This window comes from Mixophyes fleayi, chromosome 5, assembly GCF_038048845.1.
Source record: "Mixophyes fleayi isolate aMixFle1 chromosome 5, aMixFle1.hap1, whole genome shotgun sequence".
Classification (NCBI taxonomy): Eukaryota; Metazoa; Chordata; class Amphibia; order Anura; family Limnodynastidae; genus Mixophyes; species Mixophyes fleayi.
In genome coordinates this window covers 81,182,079-81,203,536 of record NC_134406.1, presented here as the reverse complement: position 1 = coordinate 81,203,536, position 21,458 = coordinate 81,182,079, and the positions used below count along the sequence as shown (strand labels likewise).

Below are 21,458 nucleotides of genomic sequence, written 5' to 3'. Positions count from 1 at the left end.
TTATCTTTGTTAATATATTTACCTGAATAAAGACACTTTGCCTTACACTACCGTTGCTCTTCGTGAATGCACTGGGATTCATAACACATTCCTGCTACAATTTTTGCTAATCACATCAATAAAAATGAATTCAGATGCAACTGGATGATAAGTTTATTATGTAGCCATGACTTTGGAGTTCCTGTACCAAGTTAAGATAATTAGGTGAAAACAAAATATGTGCAATGCAAAAAATGCAAGCAGTGTCAAAATGTATTTACACCTAAGTAAATGTATTTCAATATGTTAGAAAAAAATATATAAATACCTTATTTGTGCCTAAAGTCCTTTTCTGCGCTTTCATTATATTACTACTCCCTTCTCCCATGTCTTCCAGGGCCACCTTGCTCTTCCTCCATCTCCTTGACCTTTTCTCAACATCAACTTGGCTTTTTTCTGCCTCACTGCTGTCCGAATATTCCATATTAATGGACTGGGGATTAAAGTTGATATCCATCTTTCCATAAATGTGTTCTTTCCGCATTGGTTCAGTTGAAGTTTTTCTATTTGGCCAAAGGGATTTAGCAGACAATCTATTCTCCTTTAAGGAGTTGACTGATGAGGTTTCAGAGTCAGAGTATACAGTTTCAGTGTTTGTAAACAGTCCAGATGATGGGGATGTTACAGGCTGATAGTAATCATTGCCACATGTCCATTCTGTATTATACTGGGAGTCTGTATAGCAGGAATCATCTGACAGCTGTCTGGTTCTACGTCGATAGGCATTGAGGGCTAAACTCCAGTCAACTTCCTCATCACTGTCCGAGCCCATCTCATCGTAAGCTGAGACAACAGTCGATTCATTCTCTAAGGATTTGAACACTTGACTCTTTGGTTGAGCAAGCATTCTTGGAGGAGGCAAAGTTATACTCTGCAGTGCCACCCAGTTTCCATCAGAACTCTGCAGAACAGGAGATGGGCCTATGCAGCAAAATAAAAGAAGAAATTAAAGGAATAGTAGCTTTAAATGACAAATACATGTACGGTTTCATAGTGTTATAAAACCTATAAGAGTTAAAAATTACCTTTTAATTGGGATACCCTAAGTACACTTGTTGCTACACAGGCTAGGGAGTCACCTAGAGGAGACGCCTTGACATTGGCAGGTGAGCTTATCCCAATATAGCTATATTATGCACAAAATGCTCCTATTTATGAAGTATGTCTATTAAATAACGAGACTGTGATTCCACCTAGTAAACAAAGCAGTTAGAACCGGTTATAACTGCATAAGTAGTAACCTTGAGCTGGTCTGAACCTGCATGACAAGCTGCAACACTCTATAACGTTCAGTTGATTGTGAGTGACTATGGCCTATGGGAATGACTGCCTGTCTCATGCATGTGTGTTTGAGTGGCACAAAAGATTTAGCGAGGGACGTGAGAATGTCGAAGATGATGAACGCCCTGGTCGACCTTTCACTTCAAGAACCGAAGAAAATGTAGAAAAAATGTAGAAAATGTAGAAAAAAATCAGTCAGATTTTTCAAAAAAGACAGACGACTCCATGTTCGAATGATAGCTGAATACGTGAACATTGACAAAGACACCGTATGGAAAATTTTGCGTGAGGATCTTAACGCAACGAAAGTTTGTGCAAAGATGGTCCCAAGGGTTCTCACACCAGAGCAAAAAGAACGTTGCAAGGAATGTTGTGTTGACATTCTGCAGCAATTTGACACAGATGCAAACCTGTTTCATAAAGTAATCACTTGTGAGGGGAACTGGATCTTCCAGTACAATCCTGAAACCAAAAGACAGTCAATGCACTGGAAAACACCGTCATCACCAAGAATGAAAAAAGCTTGTCAAAGAAAGTCAAAATTCAAAGCAATGCTCATTGTTTTCTTCAATATCAAGGGTGTAATTTTTGAAGAATGGGTTCCAGAAGGCACAACCGGTAAACATCATTATTATAAGGAAGTTTTGTAAATGCTGATATAAAGAGTCAGAAAGAAACGGCCCCAACTATGGATAAATTGTTTCTTTCGTCACCAGTACAATGCGCCTGCTCACACAACACTTTCTGTGAAGCAGTTTTTGACTGACAAACACATTACTACACTTGAACATCCTCCATATTCACCCGATTTAGCACCTTGTGATTTTTATCTTTTCCCAAAAGTTAAATCAGAACTTAAAGGGACACATTTTGAGTCAGTTGATGCTGTAAAGAAGAAAATGGCAGATATGCTGAAACAAGTGACAGAAATTGATTTGCTCCATGCCTTCGACCAGTGGAAAACAAGACTACAGCGATGTATTAGTGCAAATGGGGAGTATATTGAAGGGGACAAACATTAAATTTGTAATACCAATAAATAAAGGTGAGTTATTTAATCAATCTCGTTATTTAATAGACATACTTTGTATGTATATGCTGCCACAAGGTGATTTATATATTGTTTGCTTTAGAGCACCAGACTATATTTTCTTTTGTCTTAATTCTTGTGAAAGGATAATTGAAATCTCTGCAACTGTTAGCTTCTAACGATGAATGTGAGATCGATTCTCAGAATGTCAGATGCTTTCAGAAGAAAATTATTATCATTAAACTTCACAACACCAGACATTTGGTACAACAAATCATACAAGTGAGACAGAGGGTAGAGAGGACCTTACTCAAGAGAACGTAAGTCTCACTAACATATAATATATGCTCATAAAATATTTGTAGAATTTTATCACTTCAGTAAACTAAAAAATATGGAACTAACATTTTAAAGGAAATTTCGAAAACTAATCATATTATCACCTGGGAGGCTCTGCATACTTATTAACAATAATTGTCACCTAACTGTAGTCCCTTTACCCAAAACTACACTGAAAAAGTTAATTATTACTCTAACACAACACAGATTCAAATATATATACACTGTAATATCATATTTGCTAACTCTCCCGAAATGTACCGGAGACTCCGAACATCTGGACTCCCAGGAGAGCAGGACAACGTCCTGCATCCTGCCCACTTCTTTAGCCATCGTGGGGTCCCCCTGCTGTAATAGGCTGAAAATGGTGACGGTCTGCTGAGGGGCGGGGCCAAACGGTGCAATTCAAGTGATCACGCCCCCAGGACTCAGCAGTGAGAAGCTGGTAAGTATGTGTAATATAGATTACACCTTTAAAACAGATAAGTACAAAATGACAAGAAACCTATATTACAGTATGTACCACCATTATTAGGCCTGCCCTCTCTATTCAGGGATATAACTATTCTTCAAGCCATGTATGAAGGGCTGGATTAATTGTTGTTCTGACTGCACCTCACTTCCACACAATTTGCTGCAGGGAAAACAGGCGCCGTACCTGCAGATAGTAATTTATGTTTGAACAGATGGTCTGAGCGAGAATCATTATTTTACTTTACATTTTTTACGTTTTTGGCTAATTCATACAATGTTGATGTGATGTTTGGCAAAACACAATTTTAGAAAAACAAACACTGGTAAATTTAGCCCTAACATGTCTTTAAAGATTTTTTTTCCAAGGAACAATGTTCACCTTTATTTAGAATAAAAATATTTCTCTATAGCTATATACATCACTCATTATTAAAATCTTGAAGATTTGCAGATTGTGGATTACAAAATAGCAAGTATCCCCACATTAGTGTGTGAAATGTTTTTTTTTTTTTTGATAAGCTAGCAAAGGCTCCATTAGTTATAGGTTTCCTCAATTATTATTTTTTTTTAATGTGAGAACTGATTTTAATTGTGCACCAATAAACTTTGTTTATTTTTTATGTTAAATTTCTTTTTTGGTTTCATTTTCATTTAACAGTGCAACTGACATTTGAATTTTTTTCGAATGATAAACACATTGGGCCTGATTCATTAAGGAAAGTAACGCAAAAACAATGAGTAACTTTGCACCTTGGCAAAACCATGTTGCATTGGAAGGGGAGCTAAATTTAAAATGTGGGGACAGATATATAGTTGGGGAAGAAAATAATAAACTAATTTGCACTCCTTGCATTGTAACATGGTTTTGTCCAGGAGAAAATGTACTATTTTTTTTTTTGCCTTACTTTCCTTAATGAATCAGGCCCGATATATATTTACCTAAGTTTGGCTGTTGCACACTCAGCTGTGCATGATTTTTCAGAAATAAATAGCAGGGTTGAGCGCTTTGTCTTCTAGTTTCTAGTTTACTATAAATATATTATATGCCCGGTTGCAGCTTCAGTGTATGCTACAAAAAACTTCAGTTACAGTTTTTAAACAAGCAAAACTTAGAAATATATTGTTATTGTCACATAAAATGATTTCTTCACAACATGCAGCACAGTATGGTACCACCAATATCGACATGATGCATGTGCATGATTCAGGTGCATGATAACATACCTCTACTATGGAGATTTATCATTAACTAATTGTCATTATTTTTTCCCTATACAAATATAATAAAGTCTGAAGCTATTAGTGAAAACTTAACAAATAATTAGCTTTATTCGATATTACAAACGCCCGAGTTGCTAAATTTTATAGCTATATCTAGATATAAATGAAGAATAGAAATAACCATAGATTACTTGAATCATATAGACTGTCCACACTTTTCCAGCTTGGCAATGTAGAGGGTCTGTGTTCTTTTGGTCTTCTCTTGTGACTTCTTTGTAACTGGCAGTGTGACTCTGGGGTACTATATTTCACGTCAGCGTTGTTACTTGCTGCATCTTCACTCATCAGAGAAAATGCAGAGTGGGACCTCTGGTGGACAAAAGTGAGTTATTATTATATGTAGAGAAGGGAGCTTTACTGCTTGACACACAAGAACATACTTCTGTAGCCTTTAACATTTTATCATCTTTATGAGAATCTTTATATTGTAATATCTATATTCACATTTCAAACTGCAATACCCTCTAACAATGAGGTGTCTTTCTTTAAAATACATTACTCTGGTTGCCTGTAAGAAAAGATATTGCTTTGTTAATTTTCATTTCAGTTGTGATCTAAGCTTCATTCAGTTTGATCAGTGTCATGTTATTACTAAGGCAACCACAGGCACACAGCACATGATTTAGTGAGCAGAGAGGTTTCAGAGCACCGCTGCTAAGCAGGACACCTAACTCATTCTCTGCCACACAGCAGCTTTGTAAACTACCAGTTCTATCTCAGATATCAGGTTACACTCTCCTGTGAAGATGCAGAAACTAATACTTCCATTTCGGAAACACTTATTAAAATCTTTCTTACAGATCGATTTTGCAAAGGGAAGTTGTAGGAGGACCTCCGGGAAAAATAAGTATAAGCATCAGCTTCCTGTTAAAAATAATAGAAACCTTGCTGTTGAATGACAAATGACAAAAATTGCCAATGTGGAATTGTTGCTTCAAGTCTAAACAACAAGGCTAAATTGGCCAATTATTAAACATCATAATAGTGTTGTTTATAATACTATTTGAACAATCCAGACTTGAGGGGACTATCCCACTGTCAACTTCAGGACAGTTGGGAAATATGTCCCGCTAATAGGTACTGTGCACTATTGTGTGCACACAAATGGTAATTTTAGAGGAAAGAGAGTTGGGGGTGTCCCAGCACTTTCGTAAGAGCTTTGTATACCCCCTGGGATGCTGGGATGGGTCAAGCACAGTGGCTTAGTGGTTAGTACTTCTGCCTCACAGAACTGGATTTGTGAGCTTGATTCCCGACCACGGCCTTATCTCTGTGGAGTTTGTATGGTTCCCCAAGTTTGCGTGGGTTTCCTCTGGGTGCTCCGGTTTCCTCCCACACTCCAAAAAACTGATGATGATGAAAGGTGACATGACCAAGCCCCTTCTCATGCAACAGTGTGCTAGTTGTTTGTGTTTTGTTTTTCTAAGTTAGGGCATACTTGCCAACTCTCCCAGAATGTCCGGGAGACTCTCGCATTTTGCGAGAGTCTCCCGGACTCCCGGGAGAGTGTGGCAATCTCCCAAATTCTGCCCACTTTACAAGGAAGTGCCCACTTCCTAGTGAAGTGGGCAGAATTAGGTCCCAAACACCGCAATTCCCGGTGAATCATGACGTTTGGACCGAAATTACGCAATTTTTGGCGCCCCGCCCCCTCAGGGGGCAGGCTCCCGGAAGAGAGCTGAAGAAAGTTGGTAAGTATGAGTAAGGGTTGTACCAAAATCTCCCGGATTGAAAACTTATCTACTCCTGAGGAAGCCTTTATCAAGGTGAAACGTGTTGGATACACACTAACAGATTATTGATATTGCAAACTCACTTTACTGAGCGGATACACACTAACAGATCATTGCTATTGCAATAGTCAGTCTACTGAGTGGGACCCCCCAGCGGACAGAGAGAAGTGTCTATATCCAGGAGATCTACAATCAACTGCGCATGCGCCAACCCATTTGCACATTCCAGTAAGGAAATCAAGTTATCCGCCGCTCACTATCCCTGTGTAGAGGACCGGAAGGACACCACTCCGAACAACCACAGGACGGACTAGGGTTACCTACGTAATGTAAGTTACATATCTCATTATATTAACATTGTTGGCATTGGTGACAATCCGATTTAGATGTGTCTTTACACACTACTGACAGATATCAATATTAAGACCAGGAAATCCCGGTCTATTTCTTTCTCATAACCGACAACATAAGTTTGGATTCTTCTGTCTATGTTTTTATATGTTTTTATTCTATTCATCATTATCATCATCACCATTTATTTATATAGCACCACTGATTCCGCAGCGCTGTACAGAGAACTCACTCATATCAGTCCCTGCCCCATTGGAGCTTACAGTCTAAATTCCCCAACATACATACACAGACAGAGAGAGACTAGGGTCAATTTTGCTAGCAGCCAATTAACCTACTAGTATGTTTTTGGAGTGTGGGAGGAAACTGGAGCACCCTGAGGAAACCCACACAAACACAGGGAGAACATACAAACTCCACACAGATAAGGCCATGGTCGGGAATTGAACTCATGACCCCAGCGCTGTGAGGCAGAAGTGCTAACCACTTAGCCACCATGCTGCCCATTCTATTGTACATTTCCATGAGTTGCCCTTATGATTGTGTAACTACCATTCACGTATTATTAATATTTGTTCATGTAACGATGTCAGAGCATTACCAGCTTTTGTATTTACTATATAAAGTTTGTTATTTATATCATAACAGTTCTTCTTTATTTATGTTGGTGGTGCGCCAGGGAATCCATTACATGCTATATATTTTTGAATGGTAGGGAGATCATTCATATCCAATTAGGCAGCACCCTGACTGATTATTCCTTTACAGCATCAAAGTTAGACAGCGCTTTGTATTTACCCTCTAGTTTTATAATTAAGTTGGTAGAAAAAGTGGTGGTATGGCATATCACCGTATACCAGACAATGGATTATATGTATATATTGAATCACAACAGAAGATACATGTAAACTTTGAATTAGAGCAGGAACATGTGTTTAACGATGTGCACCAGACTTCATGACTGTAAATCTATTGAATACCATAGAAATAACATTTATGTAATTCAATTGTTAAATGCTCTCATGGCATTGAAAGGTCAAAAAAAATTGTCAGTGAATGTCACAAGATATTTTTCATATTCAATTAACTTATATTTTAGTTTTATCGACCATTTAATATGTATGTTCAATTCAAACACCCATAAAACGCTACCTATTACATGCATGGAAAAACACTGTATTTGCAATAAGTGTTCATTGTAATATGCAATCCTTAGAGATTCTCAATCAAGAGGTACCAGTAGGTGGTGCTATATGACAACTCATTACAGAAAAAGCCGCTTTATATATTACACTTTCATATATCCATACTTTTTACACACTCTTTAAATGACAGATAATTGGCCTGCTCAAAATAGTTTTTTACTGACACAAAAAAAGATTTATTTTTCTTTTGTTACTACAGTTTTAGTTCGGCATCCCAATACAGAACATAACTCAGCCAATGATAGTTTTATCATCTACTGTCTGACATTAAAACTTACATAAAGTAAGCACATGATTTACTATGGCATTTATAGTGGTATGTGATAGGTACTGAATAATTGCTATTAAATTGCCAGCCTTGGGAATTATAATGCAAGAAAAATAATGGGTAGTGACTAGTCGCACAAAATAGATCTGCAGCCAATACCTGTATCAATGAGAGTGTCACCCAAACCTCTCCAAAACAGCATACAATGACATGAAAAATAGATACAGAAATACGTTCTAATCACTGGTACATAGAGATGTACTCCTCTAAAGAAAAAATCCTAATAAATATAAGGAGCATGTACTATTCAAGTACCCACTAATCCAATAAGGTGGCTGATATAAGCCTTGAGAAAGACCTCGGACTGACAGGTTCGAAACGCGTCAGCGTGAATTTGTGACATCATCCAAATACCGGAGTTCCTGCACATACTGTCATCAGTGCAACAGATAGAACGGCATGGATATGTATACTACATGCTGCTTAATCTTGGAATTCTGGTAGGCAGCCTTGCCACTTCTAGATATGTGCTGCTATATCAGTTTGGGATTGGATATTATTGTTTTTATTGTTGTTTTTATAGTTTATTTTTAAATAAAGGATAATATACTATGTTATCCTATTTCTTCCCTCCATTCCTCTGCTCTTTATATCTATAAATGGAGCATACATGTATTCTAATGCAATTAAGGTGAGAGGTCCAGAAGGAAGGAAGTGAGGAATTTTGGTTTAAAGCCTGTAGAAGTCTTTAAGTGTGTAAGTGCATCCACAAGAGGGGCTCCGAACAACAGGTGAAGGAGATTCCCTCATTTTATTTTGGTGTGTGCACCTCTTCTACTGGGCTGTTTCATCCTCTCTCTATCAGGGAATTTGGCGAGTGTACACCATTTCTGGGATTAACAGCGTGAAGGTGTCATTTACACATTGTGTATACATGACAAATTTTGATATACTACATTGTGTTTGTTCTCTTCTATATGTTTGAGGATTTCTATACGTATTCTTGGACATCGTGTTGGGCGATTGCTTAGTGACTGTAAACATTATTTGTGTATTCCTTGAAGATTAAGGACTGCATCGAAAACCCATATATAGAAACTGATATCAACCACCTTATTGGATTAGTGGGTACTTGAATAGTACATGCTCCTTGTATTTATTGGGAATTTTCCTTTAGCGGTGTATATCTCTATGTGCAAGTGATCAGCGCTGTATTTCTGTATATATTTTTCATGTCATTGGGAATTATGATGGTTTATCTCTGTATTTGGATCAATGCCGTAATCACCTGCCACATACAAGTAATAATTTATATGATTTTGGCATTACACCAGTTACTTTTTACCAAACAATCAAAAGTAATTTAAAAAGAAATGGTAAACAAATTTGCATATTCAAGAATTACAGTTTAATTTCTTATATCTATTTTTATGATTACAAAGTGACAATTAAATGTTCACAATTTACTGTTCATTGATATGCATTAAGGATTATGTAGAATACATTATATTAAATGAAGTATGTGATCTCATGCTTTTATACAGTCACTGAATTATACAATATCTCTATATACAGTGGGGAGCGGAGCATTCTTTGAAAAGTTATTTTGGGTGCATACAGCATACTGCAATCTGTAAATTATCTAATTTTATATAGAATGAATGGTAAGATGGTGATAATTAAAACACCAATGATACTACTACTACTACTACTACTACTACTACTACTACTACTACTACTACTATTACTACTACTAATGTTTATTAGTCAATCATATAATTAGAATGTTCACAGCAGCAGGACATCTGTGCTGACTATGTGTGGTTTCCTTTTGGTGCCATAGACTGTGCACGCAGAACTGACCTTTCCTTATGCTGCACAACAGCAACACTGGAACCCAGGATACAGTTCCTGGGGCTCCATTAAACTTTAAAGTTTGACTGTGTCTGCACATTTAAGGTAACATGTAATTTGTATGCTTAACAACTTGTGCTGCAGTAGTGCAAGAAGAAAAGCAAAACTTTGAAATCTAGTTATGTTGGCGTAATGTTTACATATTCTACAAGTACAGATAGACAGGTAATAATGTGCTTGAAAAATAAACTAGGTTGACAGTGATGGGTAGGATCCAGAGGAAAGAATTGACGCTCTAGCAACAAACATATTAAATTGATAATATCCACAGGATTATTGATTCTATATTTTGTCAGCTATAACCCTGATAATATGAAGCTGGAAGGAAGCATATAAAAAAAGCTCAACTCTTACTATAAAATAAATGGAATTAACCTTTAAAATAAATGACTGATTATAAGTGAATGATCTGAGCCAAGAAGAAATCGACCACCAACGCTGTCCTTGAACATACGTGCAAGGTTACATAATATAACTCCACTGCTGGAAATTGCAGCAACCAAACCAGCAATGGTCCCATAATCCATCAAATAACGTACAAATACATGTGAAAGAATGTCTGTTATGAAAAAGGCATAAGATTACTATGGTAAAATTTCCCCGAACTGTATATTACTACAGTAATCCTACCTTTTTCATTAAATGGGCCACATTTAAAGTATTTAAATACTGCCTTTTACTAGATTACTTTACAGTGACTTAATAAAAATAAATTAAAATATTAAAGTTACTATAAAAAAACGGTAACTCAAAATACACATTATTAATGAGATTCCGTCTTGGCAAATCAGACTAAACATAAACATAAAATGCTGTAACTGTTTTCCTACAGCACTTACCCAAAGTGTGTCTGATCCTCGTTCCTGCAGGGTCATCATGCTGCGCTCAGACATAGCTGGTGAAGTCAGAACACTGGCCCTGGACTGCTGCCATTCATACCCCGCTTCAGCCTCCTCACTTTTGCTTTTTTTTCTTTTAATAATCTACATGGGTTAAAGTAGCACCACATTTTAATTCAACATAATGTATATTTCAAAGTGCATGTCAATAAGCAGTCAAGTCATCTAGGTACTGAAACAATTTAGTTACTGTGACCTTTGTGTATTTAATCAGTTCTCTGTAAATTGCAAAGCCTGAGCAGCATTAATCATTTGTTTCTGATTTTTGACAACAGAACATGTTGATTAAATTAAGAATCTTAAAAAAGCACAAAATCGAGCATGCATACTGAATTACATAAGAGAGCTACAGGTAACATTCACAACTAAATATGTAAAGGTTCCAGGAGCTTTTTGAAATATAAGATATCTTAGGTAAGGGTTGTATATGACAAATTGAAACATCGAACCACACGGCCCATCTAGTTTACCCATTTTATCCCTAAACACCCCAGACTCCTTAGCTTTATACCAGGTATTCTTATGTCTATGTCAACTATGTTTAAATTCCCCTACTGTATTATCCTCTACTACCTATGTTGGAAGGCTTTTCCCCTTTCTACTACCCTTTCAGTAACATAATTGTTCCTGAGATTTCTCCTAGACCTGCTACCCTTCAGCTTTACTCCACATCCTTTTATTTTGAAGAATGTTTCCTTCTGTACATTGTCAAAACCATTGATATATTTGAAAGCTTCTATAATACCTCCCTTTTCTGCTCCAAGCTGTACACATTGAGGTGTTTTAGCCTTTCCTGGTATGTTTTATAATCAGGGGAAAATGCAAGATTTGCAGAGGGGGGTTTCCACACCATGCTGCCTGTGGGCGTGACCAGCATGCATGGGGACGTAGCTATAATTTTAGACAGTGCTTGGCTGCTCTCCAACTCTCCCTATCCCCATAATATACATGGGCAATGCTGTGTGCACTACTGTTAGGTGCATGCAACTCTCTCTTTTCAAGCAGAGCAGTGTGAAGCGGGGGCAGGGTCCAGCCACCTCAATTATACAGTGCCCCAGGCTTGGAGGGGGTTTCCAGGCACTAGGAACCCCCCCCCCCTCGGTTTGCCTATGATAATGTAGACCATACCCCATTTTTGTAGTACTTCCTTGCACAATCTTTACTTTATTTATGTTCTTATGTGGTCTCACCAATGACTAGTGACATTGCCACTTCCCTCTTTCTACTACAAATACCTCTTCCTATGCAAACTAGCCTCTGACTGTTCTTCCCCATTGCTATGCTACATTGTCTGCTATCTTTCCCTTGATATTGTGACTCCTACATTCCTTCATCCTCATCGGTTTCCATTTTTGTGTCATTAATACTATATTTATCCTTTGGATTTTGAGACCCTATTGTATGATTTTCAATTTCAAACTGACATTGAACTGTACTTGCCACAATCATGACAATTCCTCTAATCTACCTAGTTTATCAATTGTTTTGGTCACTGCTCCCTGATGTGTCTACCCTGTTACATAACTTTGTGTTATATTCACAAAGGCATACTTTCTCTTCAATATCTGTATTAGCTACTCTGAAGATCCCAGTTTTATATGTTTTTATAGGCAGATATGCCTGGTTACCGATGCTTGTGTTTCAGTAATTCTGCTTATCTGCCGGTAAATACTGTGCATGCGTACCAAGTTATATATGTGGGTTTCCCAAGGTGCCTGTGCATTACAGGCCTAAGGGTACTATAGAGATGCTGTAAGATTTGTTTTTCCACAATAAGGCAACAGAAAATTAATAAAAGTTGGGCAGATCATTTTACTATTTTACTATTATTTTCAAAATATACATTAGTTCTACATTAATATTACTTATGTTATCTATATTACTAGTTTACATAGTACTGATGTACTGTACTGATGAAAAATAAAATGTGATCTTATATTCTTGGAAGCATTTATAAACAGGTCTTACTCTAAATACTTTAAATCAGTGAACAGAAGCATGCACGCACCTTTTGAACAATTGTTGTAGCCAGTTCCTCAATCAGTTCTTCCTTGTGCTCCCGTAAATAACAGGCCTCATTCTGTTTGTCCTGAGGGAAAATTGAACATTTGTAAATAAGTCACTGCATTATGAAATCTGGGACACAGCAATAGATTAACCCATATCACTATGCAGGTCTTCCCAAGGTCAGTACTCAATTCCTGGATACCAAATGCTATTTCCATCCTGCTTAACAGCTACAGAAGCTGCTTTAAAATAAAGATATAGACAATACGCTGGATCATTTACTAAGTACAGAATAAAGTCTATGCTTGGTTATGCATATACTGGAGGATCATCCATCTACATATACATAGTAAAGGTTAAAGCACACAACCAACAATCAAACCTAGAGATTACAGTCCCATCCATGTAATAAAGCATAAGAAAATATTTAGATACAAAGGAAAGAATTAGGGATGTGATGAACCAGGTGTAAAGGGTAATCCAAACTTGGCTGATAAGCATCATTTGATGCAGCAAATAAATTACATTTTTTCAGTTATTGAAAAAAATGCATATTTGGATCAGCAGGCAAAGGTCTTAACAATACTGATATCAATCTTAATAATTATATCATAACAATTATATCAATAGGCAACAATGCTACTAACTTTAAAATAGTAGACAATAATGCCTATACTCAGGCAAAGACTTATATAGACAGTTAGCACAAATAAGCTTCAACAGATGAGCAGAAAACCATGGCGTACTAGACTCAGATTCAGCTCCAGGCGTGGTGTTAGATATGTCAGATATCTTTAATTCTATTTAATCTGTAGATTTTTTTTTTGCACACTGTCATTACATTAAGGGTCCCTGTGAAGGAACATTACTATTCCGTGAGAAGACCAGGTAGTTAAAATAGCTTTGCTTAACATATTCTCAAGCTCTGCAATCATGCACAAGGAAAAGGATGACTACAATTTTGCTGTCACAATCCTTTTAAATAGAAGTGCACATCCATTGTATTTGGCTCGTCGAAGTAATTATGCATTATGACTGTCCCAAAACACACACGGTACATTATCTTCATTCTGTGTGTATCTGCAGCCAGCTTAATGTAAGCACAATATTCAGTTATTTTTGAAGCCCACAGCATCATAAACCACAACATAACTATCCAGGCACAGTGACATCAGTCACTACTAATTCCATGGCAAGTGCTGTTAGAAAATGACCCAAACATACAATCAATTGACTGGCTGATCTGAAGCTGTGCAATAGAAATAATATATAATATATAAGATATAAGACCGACATAGAATGCACTTTGGTTTTCCCAGAGAACCGCTCGTGGTTAAGTCACATGATCATACCATTATACCCACTCAGAATAATGTACCAGCAGACATATCCTGGTGATACCTAACTATATGGAGAAGCAGGGATGAGTATAAGGTAATAGCTATTACTATAACATTATTTTTATGTTTATTCTTGATAAGCAGGCTTTGCTGCACACACTCGTGAAGTCTTCCCAAGAAGGAGTTTCCACCTTCTGACCTGCTCCTCCAAGGCCTGGCAAATACATCATCATCATCATCAGTTATTTATATAGCGCCACTAATTCCGCAGAGCTGTACAGAGATCTCACTCACTTCAGTCCCTTTCCCGTTGGAGCTTACAGTCTAAATTCCCTAACATACACAGACACACACACACACACACACACACACACACACACACACACACACACACAGACTAGGGTCAATTTTAATAGCAGCCAATTAAGCTACCAGGATGTTTTTGGAGTGTGGGAGGAAATCGGAGCACCTGGAGGAAACCCGCGCAAACACAGGGAGAACATACAAACTCCACACAGATAAGGCCATGGTCAGGAATCAACTCACAAATCCAGTGCTGTGAGGCAGAAGTGCTAACCACTAAGCAACCATGCTTATAACACAAATACAGTTTTGTGTTATAAATATTCTGGGCTGGGAGGAGCAGAGCAGATCGTGGAGGCTCTTTATTGGGTGTAATTCACCGGTGTCAGCAGCAATGCCTGTTTACTGTAAGGAAAAAGTAAGAGCAAATTGATAGGCTAATCCATAGCCTTTAATACATAATAACATAATAACAGGCTATAATATCTCCTGGGTATGTATCACATTCTCTCTTCCTCCTCTACCACACCCATCTAATTCAATAGACCCCCACCATTGAAGGATCCTGGCAAAGTAAAGCATTGCCTGAAAGCAATAGAGAGTCCAGGTAAGTTTTATTCATTTTATTATAATCATTTTATTTTTTCAATATAAGTTTATTATCATGAAGTTTAGAGATGTAAGTTCTGCAGCAGTATTACTATGCTGATTTTACTCTAAATTTCATTCTCAATACTAAGCTGTATGTATGTCTTTAGGTTGTATGTTTTGTCCCGTGCTCCAAGTACATCCTGGTAAGTTAACTGGCATCTCTCTAAACTGACCTGTAGTTGGGAAATTATTTACAGTAAAACAATTTGACTACAAAAAAGCTGTTGAAGCTTAGGTCTCACACCTACTGGTTTTAGTTATAAGCATTTTACTAGTGTAATACAAGTAGAACACGGGGAAATGGGGGTGACACTAGACACCATTGTTTCTAATGGCACCATACCCATTACCATTGTTACAAATACTTACCAGCATTATGGTAGCATTACAGCTGCTTTGCAGTTTTTGGAGCTCAACTTGCTCCATCCAATGCATTTACTGTGGTAGACACATTGGAGAATATTTCAGTGAGTTCACTCCACTCATGAAGTTGCATGAATACTGCAAATACCTTTTAGGGTTAAGAAGTGTTATATGATTGCCTCCATATATGTTTCTGTTAATCTTTTAATGCACTTGGACTGGACAGTCTTCAACTTCAGGATCAGGTGCAACTATTCCAATAATCCGTGTATACACTGAACAAAGAAAAAGAGTTAACACCGGAGGATCCTGTTCTGCATATGCTGCTGATCAGATGCTCTAATTAAATACTCTCTTTAAAGCTTAAAATATCCCCTATCCCCTCATGTCTATGCCCTCTACTTCCTCTGTCTACCACATCCAATTGTGTCCTTTTGCTCTGACTCTCGCTCATTACCGCCTCCCTTGAGAATATAAGCTCTCAGAGGCAGGGTCTCTACCCTATGTTTCATGTCCATCTACCTTGTACCATTCTGATGTCATGACTCATGACTATCCATGCTTGTGTTATGATGCTTAATTCTATCCATGTATCTGTTATTATGTTTATTATACTCTTGTATGTCAGATCTGTACGATTGTCTGGCGCTACGGAATCTGTGGCGCACTATAAATAAACACAGATGATGATGGTGATGATATTTCACCTGGGTGAGCAGGGTTTTCTTGGAACTACCCTGTTCTCCATCAATTTGATGTTGTGGGAGTATTATTATTATTTTTTATTTATAAGGCGCCACAAGGTTTCAGTAGCGCCGAACACAGTACAAACAATGGACAGTACAGGGAATAACAGTACAGAACAATAAACAAGTAGTACCAAAACTTCCTAATGGAGTATTACTATAATGGAGCACAGCTTTAAACCCATAGAACTGACTAAAACATTCCATTATTGCATACACTGAGAGATCTATCCCTTAATATTTTGTTAAGGTTATGACATGTTAGAACACATAGAAATGACACAAAAAGGTCTATGACGTAAGAATGTTCTGTCCTTGGAATTGATATATTGCTATACACACACTGACAACATTTGAAGACTGTGATTTTTATTAATGTAATTTTAGAATAAATTGTTTATCATTTAATATTATTTATTGGAGATCAAGTATTTTGATAAATTTATATAAAGAATTTACTATATAAATAAGGGATAATAGTCTGTTCTTGCTTTTTCTTTCTATATCATAAAAGGAGTGCAGTTCTCTCTTCTGAACAGCTGCAGTAATTCTCCCTATTCCCTTACATTGGGTGTTTAGTCATCTTTTGGTTAGCGTCATTGACAAATACATTTGTATTGTTTTACTGTCGTTACTAATGTTTACCAGCACTAGGTTTTTGGAGCTCGACTTGCTCCATCCAATGAATTTGGTGGGGTAGACACTTTTAAAAATCCTTCAGTCACCTCCAAATGCTAGTAATGATGTTAGTCACAAACACTTGCCAAATGCATTACATGCATTTACATTTGCATTTTGTAGCATTAAAAGAAAGTTAGCACAACCCCAGTCATTGCCGGGCCTTATTACAGCATTTTGTTTCTTTATTCCAAAATCAAGCATTTGGGAACTCCTCTCTATAAATTCTGTGTTTGCGCCTAAATAGGTCACTCATAATTCTCAAGGAGAAAACTGTGATCTTTTTTATGTCATTTGCAGTAAAACAGACATAGGAGTGTATTATATTTACTTCTGATATCCTAAAAAGACATGAATTTTTGGAAAGCCAAGACACAAAAGAAACCTAAAAGACAGATAGCCCATTCACTGATTCCTAGCTAATGCTCTCAATTGATGGCGTTTTGTCAAAATATTGAATTTATTATCAGTTGGAATAAGAAATGTATGTTATGGTATATCTATAGGGATTTCATAAATTTCCATCTGGGAGATCATTTGATGTTCTAGGAAGATGCTGCCAGGTCTCCCTGTGGCGCTGACAATAATGTGATATGGTTTGTTTTGTCACCCACGTGCTTGTTTATTTTTAGCTGAAAAAAACAGAAGTAAACTATCCCAACATAGTTTATACTTCAATGTTACAAACATTTCCAATGAGATCTCAATTATGTTAAGTGAAAGTATAAGCACGGCTGTTTGAAGCTTTATGAAGGTTGCTTATTGCAGCAACAGAAAATATTCAATGTAACAAAACAATGTCACTGGGTCAGTTGAGCAGTGCTCAGCTCCCCAGTGATACTGGCATCGGTGAGAAGAGTCTAACCAGGGCCGTAACGAGGGTGGTGCGGGCGGTGCCGTCGCCCAGGGCGCAAGGCCAAGGGAGCGCAGCAGCCACTCGCTACCTGCCTCCATACCTTCAGCCCTTAAGCGGAACTTAAGGGCTGAAGAGAGAGAGAGAGATAGTAACTTACAAAAGTCTGATGCTTCTGGCCATAAGTTCTGCAGTGGAACGCACATGCAAATGCCGAACTTCCTGTCAGTGGAAAGTACATGCGTTCCACTGCAGATCTTATGGCCAGAAGCATCAGACTTTTGTAAGTTAATGTTAAAATCTCTCTCTCTCTCTGTATATGAATGAATGTTTTTAGTGTGTGCCATGTATTGGCGTCTCGGTCTCTCTCTCTCTCTCTCTCTCTCTCTCTCTCTCTCTCTCTCATTATATGAAGTAAATTCATAATATTAAAAGGATTTCATACCCCCCTTAAATTCATGCCCACTACAGTTTATGTAATTAAGTGCATATATATATATATATATATATATGTATATATATATATATATAAAGATTTTTTTCAGTAAAGTGCTAGCCACACCCACACATTAGGTTGGCCACACCCACTTGTCAACTGCCACTCCCACTTAGATGGGGGGCGACGGTGCCCTGTCTCGCCCAGGGCACTTAAATGTCTAGTTACGGCACTGAGTCTAACCATCAGCCGTGCACTGGAACTGGAAGTCTGGACTGGGGCTCAACTATCATTAATGTATAATGGTTCTGTTTCCTCACTTGATTTTAGTTGCAATAACTTGGGATGAATTAGTTAATTGATATTAAAAATGAATGCCCAGGTTACTTCAGCTGGAGAAAAGTGGAAAAAGCAGAAGTTGAGGAGTATCAATTTATGAAAAAAGGGGTAGGTTGGTTGGTATGTTGATGAAGGGCAATTACAACTGCTGATCATTACGTCTTCGCTGTCTATATGTAATTTTCACAGGCACTTTGCTGCAGGGTAGGAACAACTAAGGACATCGTTATAATATGTTATACAGTCTAGCTAGACATAGAAATATAACAACTCTAAACAGGATCATTGTGACAATTACATGGCAAGAGTTACAATAAACAAGATTAATGTAACCAACATTTTTTTGTTTTATAAGAAAACCATAGTAAGATATGTAACAGAGACAGATTTATGTGTTTATTTGACCTTGATTCTCAAAATATACTGTATTATCTATATATATTATTTCATGCCTTAGGAATGTGACTATAGACCCTAAAAAGGCTTTTTGTTTTATTGTATTTTTATCTAACTGCTTGTTAACATTTCTCAGATGTATTTGTTAGTGTTCAATTTTAATGATGTGTTTCTTCGGCAGGGCAAGCTAATTACTTATCATGTACTGTACAAGCCTGTATTTCTGCAAAATATTGGCTAAAGGTAAAGTCTATTACGTTTGTAAGGATATAAAAACCTTGACTGAAGAGAGGGGGCAGCTATTAAAATCCCACACTAGTAGAGTGTCAGATTGCTTTCTAATGAATTATTTTGTATTGTTATAATAATAAAAGCAACATCTGGGGTAAATGTATGAACATGCGGGTTCTTCAACACCCGCGTGTTCAGCGTGTTCGGCGATTAAATTTCAAGCTTCCCTTTACAATGCTGCGCCGCTTGAAATTTAATCGCCGAACACGCCGAACACGGGGTGTTGAAGAACCCGCATGTTTATACATTTACCCCCTGATCTCTCAACAGTTTCTCAGATAGCTATACTTTTCCACAATACAACATACAACTCAGCATGTTTCAACTGCAATCTGTATCTTACATATTCATCTTCAACTAATATTAACTGGTGCAGCATGCTGAATGAGAGTACTTACTTTGAATTTCATCCAAACTTTAAAAACCTGGGCAGTCCCTTGAAATTAAAGGCGGTTGACAGCTATGTGACTTACAGTATGGCAGCATTTATATTACAAATGCAGTCATGGATGTTCCCTTCACTTAGCAATGCTAAGAGGAATGCAAGTAACATTTGCACATTTGTGTTGTTGTAATTAGAAAACAGTAAAGATGTGATTACATTTTCTAGCTTAAAGGGTTGGAAAACTGAAGGTAGTTTCTTGTTTAGATGAATTGTCTGCCTGAAGGTTGAAGAGATCACTGCCATTCATATTCATTGGGGCAGATGTTGCCAGGACAACAGAGAATACCAAAGTAATACTAATCAGGTAACAACAGAGGGAGATTAACATCATGCAAACATCAAAGAAAAAATATATTTTATACCTTTGTATTTGCTTTTCCTTTGTTGGTAATGAGAACAGAATAAAGGGATATATAAATGGAGGTGAATGTTGATTTACATATAATTCTTAAACACTTGACAGTATACAGTTTAATTGGTGCACCAACATTAATATAGATAAAATGTAATTTTGTGGACCTAAATTCATATAGATAACATATTGTTTTGTGCCCCCATGAGCAATAACAACCTTAGTTCTTCTCTCTAGCTCGACCAACAGGTCTGACAAGGTGGCTATCCTAAACCATCATTATTCTGCTACAAGGGCATTGTGGAAATTCTGCTGAAATAAAACTTTGTATAGAGGATCTCTTGTTAAAAGTACCTGCAATGGCATGTGATATGGTATTTACTCCTCTCACGTTACCATTTTCTCTTTTAGAACTTCATTATTATTGTTATTATTATTACAGTCATCCTATATTTTCATCCTGACAACATATTCAGGCACATCAGTCCCTGTCCCAGTACAGCTTACAATCCAGTTTATCTACGATAGGGTAAATTAATCTTCCAGCAGGTCCATGGACAAAGGGAGGAGCCTGTGTACTTGGAGAAAACCCACATAAATATAGCAACATATGAAAACTCCATGCACATAGCACATTAGCTATAGTGGAGCCCAAGGCTCTAGCACTGTGACAAAGCAATGCTAGCACTGTGTTGCCCTATGCCAACTTTAGAAAATGTTGTCTCTAGGCAAATGATTAAACATATATTCACATTCCCAGTTTTTACACTTACTATTGAATTTAAACACGTACGTACACAAGCAATGAAAGAACATTGATTTTCTAGCATGGACTAATGTCAGAAATCATATATTTAAATGCAGAACTCAGCATCTATGTTTCATTTCACAGCATGGCAAGCACAGCTGATGTAAGTTCACTGAAATACAATCAGGTGATCGACAGACTATCACAGAGGTGTGGAGTTATATCAGCTTTTCTGTTCTGAGGTCCTGAGCGTTTGATTCTAATAACTACTTGACTCCTCATTATTGACCGGCTTGTTCCTCCTTTTCATGAAACTTGGATCCTGACTTTGTACTGTGTGAAAGATTGGTTCTGACATTTGGCTTTTCCTGACTATTGCTTGCTGATTCTGTTCATTAAACAGCATCCTGCTGACCTCACCTAGTGTGATTATTCTGCCGTCAGAGCTACTTGTAGTACTCCACCTACCACCAGTTTGGTGGACCACGACCTGGATACTAACTGCAACCAAATCCATCCCTCTTTGCGAAGAGCTCTGGTTGAAGACCAGCAGAAACTCAGACTCTGCAACACCGCTCTCTGCCTCTGTCAATCCTAGCTGCTGTTGGGTCCACAACTTGGGATAATAAATAATAAGGATGACGCCGTGGGGTTTGCTGTGGGACCTTCCTGTTGTTGCTAAATGTGTTTGTGTTT

General features: G+C 37.4%; 1 protein-coding gene across 2 annotated transcripts in view; it reads right to left on the bottom strand.

Moving 5' to 3' along the window:
- Nucleotides 1–21,458, bottom strand: part of MYRIP (myosin VIIA and Rab interacting protein) — a 359,094-nt gene that overhangs the window by 71,762 nt on the left and 265,874 nt on the right. For both annotated transcript variants that reach the window (XM_075212459.1, XM_075212460.1), the window contains 4 exons: nt 12,823–12,903; nt 10,755–10,898; nt 4,576–4,753; nt 308–960 (listed from right to left, as the gene is read on the bottom strand). In XM_075212459.1, coding sequence (XP_075068560.1) covers nt 308–960; nt 4,576–4,753; nt 10,755–10,898; nt 12,823–12,903 — 1,056 coding nt within the window. The remainder of the gene's footprint in view (nt 1–307; nt 961–4,575; nt 4,754–10,754; nt 10,899–12,822; nt 12,904–21,458) is intronic.